The sequence below is a fragment of the Lipotes vexillifer genome, unplaced genomic scaffold, assembly GCF_000442215.2.
Source record: "Lipotes vexillifer unplaced genomic scaffold, Lipotes_vexillifer_v1.1 scaffold311, whole genome shotgun sequence".
In the NCBI taxonomy this organism is placed as follows: domain Eukaryota; kingdom Metazoa; phylum Chordata; class Mammalia; order Artiodactyla; family Lipotidae; genus Lipotes; species Lipotes vexillifer.
The window spans coordinates 5110756-5119135 of NW_006791012.1; the positions used below are offsets into that span (position 1 = coordinate 5110756).

General features: G+C 40.4%; 1 protein-coding gene across 3 annotated transcripts in view; it reads right to left on the bottom strand.

Moving 5' to 3' along the window:
* Positions 1-7981, bottom strand: part of MDH1 (malate dehydrogenase 1) — a 23677-nt gene extending 15696 nt beyond the window's left edge. Inside the window, exons 1-3 of one of the 3 annotated variants that reach the window (XM_007464120.1) lie at positions 7561-7981; positions 2498-2596; positions 1571-1667 (exon numbers count right to left, since the gene is read on the bottom strand). In XM_007464120.1, coding sequence (XP_007464182.1) covers positions 1571-1667; positions 2498-2596; positions 7561-7563 — 199 coding nt within the window. In that variant the 5' untranslated portion in view covers positions 7564-7981. Of the gene's footprint in view, positions 1-1570; positions 1668-2497; positions 2597-7231; positions 7457-7560 lie in introns of those variants that run through there. The other 2 variants (XM_007464121.1, XM_007464122.1) reach the window with 2 other exon arrangements.
* Between the last annotated feature and the right edge of the window lie 399 nt (positions 7982-8380).

Consider the following 8380-nt stretch of genomic DNA (forward strand, 5'->3'; position numbering starts at 1 on the left):
TCCCATCATATTCACAGCCGACCAAGGACAAGCCAACTGTAACCTGGGCCCACTAGAGAGAGCAGAGAGAACTCTGTAGAGAAGGGAATAAAAATGGAAAAAGCAACAGAGGAGGTTGCTTTGGAAACAGTGCGTGAGGAAAGGGAGCCAGCAGAATAGCTTGGACACGGTAATGCATTCTCTTACATAACTAAGCAACCAAATGATTGAGATGGCAGAGTACCCCTTCTACTAAATGTTTATTGAACAGATATATGAATTCTGAGCATCGTTTCTCTTGGGCGTGTTTACATTTTTGATTTGTGCAATCTTCTCTGAGAGTATTATTAATTAATCCTTACCCCCCTCCCCCCAAAAAAGATGATGAAGGTATAGCTGAAGAAAAATATTCAAATTAGTTTACAACCTGACCTAATTTTTTTTTTACTTTTTTTTTTGTATTAACCAACCATGTATTTTATGTTATTTCTTTATTTTTTCTTAATAAATTTATTTATTTTATTTTTGGCTCCGTTGGGTCTTCGTTGCTGCACACGGGCTTCCCAGCATGCGGAATCTTCCTGGGCCAGGGTTCGAACCCATGTCTCCTGCATTGGCAGGCAAATTCTTTGTTTTTTAAAGAAACTGCTTTTAAAAATTTTATTTATTTATTTATTTATTTATTTATTTATTTATTTATTTATTGTTGTGTTGGGTCTTCGTTTCTGTGCAAGGGCTTTCTCTAGTTGCGGCAAGCGGGGGCCAACTCTTCATCGCAGTGCGCGGGCCATTCACTGTCGCGGCCTGTCTTGTTGCGGGGCAGAGGCTCCAGACGTGCAGGCTCAGTAGTTGTGGCTCATGGGCCTAGTTACTCTGCGGCATGTGGGATCTTCCCAGACCAGGGCTCGAACCCGTGCCCCTGCATTGGCAGGCAGATTCTCAACCACTGCACCACCAGGGAAGCCCTTGACCTAATATTTTAATGAACCTTTCAACCAAATTTAGGACGTCTATCTTACATTTGTTACTTGTTCATTGAGTCTCAAAGCCTCTTAGCAGAACTCTTTCTCAAACCATGGCTTTAGGCTTTCTCAAACCATGTAGTATAGGATTAGAACAATTTATATTATATCTTAACCTGACAACTGGCAGATGGGGTGGGACTATATATGGGGACCAACCAATTTCTAGTCCCCAAGCAGCATATGGTTCTGGAAAACATCATTTAGAGTTGAAAAAGTTCTCCATTACAGGACACTACTATTACTATTTAAATAGAATTTAAATAATAACACAGTGTGGACAATCTCAGGTGGATAACACTTGTGCAATATTATACTTAATTGGTAAAAAAAATTACATATAGGCATGTTGGGAAAAAAGTATAATCTTTTAACTTATACAGGTTATTTCACACTTTTACCCTTATTTATTCTTGGTATATATCTTAACAAGTAGTTGCAGTTCAAAAAACAAAAACTTTTTATGAAATAATTTCTAATTGAGAGGCCAGTTAACAAAACTCTAAAATCTGTTTTTTTAAAGATGTAAAATACTATAAAATCCCTTTCTCCTCCACTCCCCAACTCACCTTTCAGGAGGGGAAGGGCACAGTCTTGCAGCTCCATCAGGACACCATCCAGGACACCCATCATGGGAGTAATATCCAACAGCACAAGAATGATAGGCTGCCAAATAAATAGCAAGGACAGCATCTGTCAGTGTAGGCTGTGTCATTTAGTCACAGAAAAAGTCCTTTCACAGATTTTTTGCTAATTGGTGTGTGTATGTGTATAATTCCCATTAATTAGTCATAATTATTTTAGGAAGTCAGGTGTCTAACATCAAGTGTCCTTTAAAAAGGAATGCTATAAAACCAGCAATGGTTTGCTAAACACAGTAAGAGGAATCACCATTACTGAATTTTAAAGGAGTACATGGAAGAAATATCAAGTTGAAGTGACATGCCACACCTTGCTCTTGTTGTTGATGGCTGTATATCTAATTTCAGTTCACAGAGAGCTAAGCACAGTATCTGGCATGAAGGAAGAACTTGATATCCATGGGTAAAGAGAATGGATAAATGAATGCTGTATGAAAGGATTTTAGTGTACATTAATCAGACCTGCTGGAATAGGGGGTGCCTACTTCAAACTGGGAAGCCTATGTGCCTGTCCAACTCTTTTGGGTCTTAAGATCATTTATGAACAAGAAAGTGCTGATTCAGCAACTTTCTCTTCCACGTGAGTCTCCCTAACAGTTACTGTCATTATGATACCTGCTGGCTGCACCAAGTCAACTTAACAGTAGGCGGAATAGTTCTAATTTGCAAAGCATTTTCAATGCCCAGAGAGGTGCATATAAATAAGCTACCAGATTCCACTTATAGCCATGTGCCTAATACGTTCGCTGGGATTATCCATTCCTTTACCATTTAAACATTTCTTTGCAACTAAATACAGGGCTTCATCGAAAATGTTCTTACTTTTACTTAAGATTTACAGACACTTGCCCCTACCTGGTCTTTACCGAAGACAGATCCATTTCCAATACTGTATAGCAGTGAATAAGCAATTTGACCAGCTGCTCCAGTCACAAGGACTCGGATTGGTTCAGACTGTAATGAAAGAGACCCATTAACACCTTATTAAAAAATGCTATTTTACCCTAAAGGTATTCAGAATTTTCTCTATAATAAGACAACCACAAACTTTAAAAGCTAATGTAAAATTTTAAAGGCTCTTTGCATCTGGCTTAGTAGAAGACGTTTATCCCAGACTTGTCCCAGTAAACACAGCATGCACAAAGCAACTAAGCAACTTCTGGAACATGTGTCCTTTGACTGCATATTTATGTGGTGTTATTTAACTCTCCCTGCTATCTTGGATTTACTTACAAAATCTTATCCATCTTTTTTAGGATATTTTACCACTAAGATAGGCCTAATGATGTTGATGTGCATTATATGAGGATACAAACCCTGGCGGCCACTAGAACCTTACAAATCCTCTTATACAAATCCCCCACTCCCTTCTGCTGAAAAGAATCCTTCACACCAGGAAGAGGAGTAATAGCAGTTAAAAATTTCCATTTAGAAGGAGCCAGAAAGTTTTTATAAAACTATTAATCGTGATTCAACTTAACTACTTGGAGGAAGAAAAAATAAGCTTATATTTATTTAAGGAGAAAGAAAAATGAAAAAATGTTAATATCTGGATTGTAAAAAATTTTAGCATTAATTAATAAATAACAGTAGCAACGTGTGATAACAGTTGACAACCTGATTTTAAGGGAAAATTAATATTAAAAGGGAGGAAGGGGAAAAAGTACAAAGAACATATTAGTTATAATAGATGGAAGTCATCTTATAGACCCTGAATAAAATATGAACATATGGACAAAAAATATATATAACTAATTCAAAGTGATGACCCTGAGTCATTAAAAATAAGTTAAATTAAGCTCAGAGAATTAAAAAGATAGAAATATTTCTATTAAAAAGAGCTGAACCAAAGTGACTGGAAACTTAATGGGTAAGTTTAATTAGATGGAAAAATTCAATCAAGGGAATTGTTCCTTTCTCTGACAATACTGGGTAATGTACTTCCACTCTGTGTCACCTCTATAGTTACCCACACTAGAGAAGTGGCTGAAGTGACTGGGGATAGAGGATTAGATTTCTTTACATTTACAATTCCCTCTTAGAGAGGGGTCATGCTTCTAGGATAGGAGACTATGACCTGAAGGTTCCTTCTAACCTTCAAACCCTAACCTCTGGAGGTCAGCAGCACTTAGCTATCTGGTACCCATAGAATTCAGAGGAAGAAAAGTCTCAGGAAAGTGTCAACTGTTGTAGAGAAATGCATCTGAACACAGCAGACTATGTATGTGTTTCTTCTTCAGAGAGGTGACCAGGGTGAGAGTGGAGAAAAAGGGAAAAAACTATGGAGAGTTTCTTCCTGACCTTCTGGGTCTCTTGCCCATACTCTTCACCAACTTCCCCCTATGCTTTAATATCTCTAAATATACAAAATACGATAATTCCCCCAATAATCCAATTTTAATACAATACATACTTATGTTCCCAAATAGACTTTAGATTTATAAAGAGCACTGTAATTGTATATATTTATTTTCTATCACATGGTCTTTACATGTTTTAAATTCTGTCATTTTCCCCTCTTTCCTTGAAGTATAGCAGGTGAGGAAAAAGAAATAGAGGAAGAAATGATTCCCCCTCCCTCTTTAGAATGCAAGCTCTTTAAGGACAGGGGCTTTGTCTACTTTATTTACTGTTGTATCCCAGCTGCCTAGAACAATGCCTGGCATGTTAGAGCTCAAACATTTGCTAAAGCTCAAATATTTGCTGGATCTTGTAAAATTACTATCAAAACCTTGGAAATGTAAAAGAATTGTTTGGAAGCAAACCCAACATGCTTTAAAAAATTGTTTTATTCATATATACTTGCATTGAGAAGGCTGGAAATAATGACAATAGTTCCAGCTATGGTTAGCAAAATTATTTATGTCAGTAGCTCTAATGAAAGTCTACTTTTATTACATAACTTGTACTATTTTAGGCCAGAGACTCCATTAGTGAACCATATGCAAGAAACAAGAGGATAAGCCAATTTTTTAAAACAGGGGGCTAGAGAGGCAGTAGAGTGTGACAGTTAAAGAGATGGCCTCTAGAGCCAGACTTTCTGGTTCAAATCCTGATTCCTCAACTCAGCTGTATGTTCTTAGGCAAGTTACTGTATTGTTTCTCCATAGTAAAATGGAGATAATAATAGCAGCTACCTGACAAATAAGGTAGTCATAAGGATTGAGAGTTAACATACAAAGCAATAAGAACAGTATGTAGCAAGCACTATAATTATAGGTCTCAGGTTTTTCCTCTAAGGACTCTTGTAGCCTGAGGCTGTTACTCTCCACTAGACCGTGAAACTTCCAGGAGAACAGTCTGCCTCTGACTCAAATTTGCACTCCCATATAGCATTCAACAACGATTTGTTGAATGAAGGAAAGTAAGAGTTAAGAAAAGCATAAACACATGCTACTTCAATGAAAGCAAGCTACCAATAAGCAATGAGGGGAAAAGTAAACATTACTATCTGTAAAGCTTAACCTCCCAGAAAGTCAGGTAGATGGTTAGAAAAGAATAGTCAGTTTTAGGCATTTATTTTAGCTACTAAAAAAATGGGTTCAAAGTACCACAGTCCCTAGTGAAGGGGTTGTGGGCAACTAATGAACAGGCACAAATTCCACCTGAGCAGTTTCCTTCTTCTCTATCACTGAGCAAATTATTTTCACAGGTAGGTGATTCCATCTTGTTAAGAGTAGTATGAAGCCTAGTGTCTGAAATGTCTGGTGATGAAACAGGAAAGAAGTGCCTATTTGGTTCTGTCTGCTCTTTGCAACGTGGCAGTTGAAAAGCAGGAGGGTGGGAGATTCCCACTGACATTTTCACAATGTTACAGTGTGAAGATAGGTTACTATTCTTTGATTAGATATCTGGGCAGTCTGCCAAGATCCAAGGAAGGAATGTCTTTGCTCTTGGCAGGGCACTAATGACCTTCGTGCAGATGCAGGCTCTGTCTTGGGCATGTGTTCAAGTCTCAGTTGTAAAGCTTGAATTTAAGTGTTCCTTCTGTTATTCTACAGAAAGACCCATGTGTTCCTTTTTTACTTTCTCATTTATATATATTTCTGTAATATAAAAGACAAACAGTATTCAGATTCCTTCATACAGTTTATTCTTGCTTGTCATTCCCTATGGACACAAGGAAAGAATTGACTCCTTGAAAAAAACCTGATTTTAATAGCTTACAAAAGATGGCTCTTTTCTAACTCAGTGATTGTTCACACACTCTCCTGAGGAGGCAAGGATTGAGTCATGTGAGAATTTGCCGTCAGTTTCAGCAAATTGGCAGGAGGGTTCTTCCTCTTGGACATTATTTGGTGCTGGAGTGACCTTCCTGGGGTGAGGCCTGGCTTGATATACTGTGTAGAAAAACAAAGCAAGAATGGGGGCCCAGGAGCTTTCTGTGACCTTGGGAAAATCATTTGACCTCACCAGGTTATGTTTTAAGATTAGAAGAAATAATTTCCAAATTCCCTTCCAATTCTAGAATTACAATACTCTCATTGTAAAACCATCAAGTAATATAAATGCTGATACACAGTTTAGTTTGTATTTGCAGTATGAGCTTGTATCTTCATCCAGAACCTCAGCAACTAAAAATAAATTTTCAGAATGACTTGATATGTGTCTGAATGATACAATATGGTAAAATGGAAAGTATGTGAGATCCTTGGGGGCAAACTGTTGTATGACCTTGAGCAAATCACATTCTTTTTGGGTTTCAATAAACTCAATTTTAAGATGGTCAAGATTTTTTTTTAAAAGGTTCCATCCAGTTTCAAAATTATTAAGTCTGAGGTTCTCTGATAATAAGTACCTCTGCTTTCTTGCTAAGATTACTAGGTCAGAAACCACTGAAACCATCATTTAAATGACTAATTATGTTACCTGACAAAATAAGTAGGAAACCTAGGTTTAACATTTACTGAGAATTAGAAGCTGTCCCCACTGGCTCCCTTATGAAGGTGGAAGAAGTAATCCCCTTGCCCTGAAAACACGTCTTTTCAGGTTCTGGAAATGTTCCAATTCCTTCAAATATTTTCCCACATTCCCCACTCATTTTAGTATTTTGAAATAACAGAGGAAAAACAGTTTCAACTACAAATACAAGTACTGAAGCAATTTCTCTCAGTTTGATGTCAAATGTCACCTTCAAACAGCATGCTGATTATTCCTACGTCAGTACCCTCACCAACCTCCCTTCTCCCTTTCAGCAGAGACAAGATATCCATATCTTGGTATCCAAAGCTTCATGACACGATGGTTTTATTGTGTAACATTTAAAAGTAGTGGTTCTAGAATTCCTAACACACAGATCAGTAAAAAAAAATGCACTAATTATTTGGATAGGGGTGCCGTTACTGCAACATGTCCAGGTACGACAAAAGGAGATCTATGAACAGGTTTTAAATAACATTTCGTGAAATTAGATATGGCGGAAACACTTCTCCCGAAAACGTAGATCGCAATCCCGAGCATCTGGTAAGCACTACCTTTGCAGTGAGGGCCTTCTGCTTTCAAAGGCTTTGTGACAAAAGCCCTTAAAAACACTGTGGGCTTAAGAGGAGAAAAAGAGGTTAGGGTCCAACACCCCCTCTCATTTCAAACCTTACCGTCCTTATCAAACCCCTATACCGTGCTTTGGAGAAAATCCGCAGCTTCGTATTCTGTACCCCCAACATGCAGAAGGACTGAGATCGCGCCTCTCCAAGGACAGAGATGTCTCTAAAGTCCTTCTAACAACCCCCAGCTGTAAATCAACCCCATCCCAATTACCGGGTTCCTGCAACAGTCTCCAGAAGATGAGTCGGGGCTTTCCAAAGGGCGCGAAGGACAATCCCTTGCACAGCCTTCCCCCAACAGTCCTTAAAACGCAAGAAACTCCACACACGGGCGCGAAGGCCGGAGGTGGGCAGCATGCAGGGGCCCACACTCACCATGACTGGGAACTGCGCGGACACTTTTCTGCGCCTGCAAAATGAGCTTCCGAGAGTCTGGTCACCTCTATCGTGGAACCGACTCGGAAAAGGCGAGCGATGTTAGAAAGAAAAGGCTCGGCTCCCTGCCGCGGAGCCCTCTGGGAACTGTAGTTTAAGCAGCCCTGATTCTGGCGCAATCTCCAATGCATTTCCTTCGAGTGTTGAACTACACTTCCCGAGGTCAGATGGTCTTCTCACGCCCTGCTCCTTGCGCTCTTCGCCGATTGCAAAGTAGTTCCCGAGGGCGGGCCGCTGTGATTGGAGGACGGCGACGAGCGGAGGATTTGGGCTCAGGAGGAAAGGACCTGCCGGAAGGCGCCTAGCAATTGGTGAGAGGGGAGGCGCGTGTAACTCGAGGGTGGAGAGACAGAGCCCTTAGCTCCAGCGCTCTCCCGTAAGCTGCTAAGACTTTATCCTCCCCTCAAGGGTAAACGTGGGAAGTAAAGAGACCTTCCGCTGCGTAAAGCCGGTTCGACCCGGAAACAAAATCTTTTTAAAAACTTCACAGTCTGCGGGGGCGGGAGGAATTGAAGTGTAGAGAAGACTGGACGGCTTCACAGGTTGCTAAGCGACGAGGTGGGAGAGCGCGCGTACGCACGGGCCGCTGAGGAGTACCTGAGGGATCCGTGGCGCTGCAGCTCAGACACCTAGGCGACCGAGCGAACGCGCAGCGTCCTCACGGGTCCTTCTTCACCGCCCCGGTAGTGTCCAGTGACGCGGTGAGGGGTTTGCAGGGACGCACCGTCAGAGGCGGCCGGGGGCCGCACATCTTCCCCAC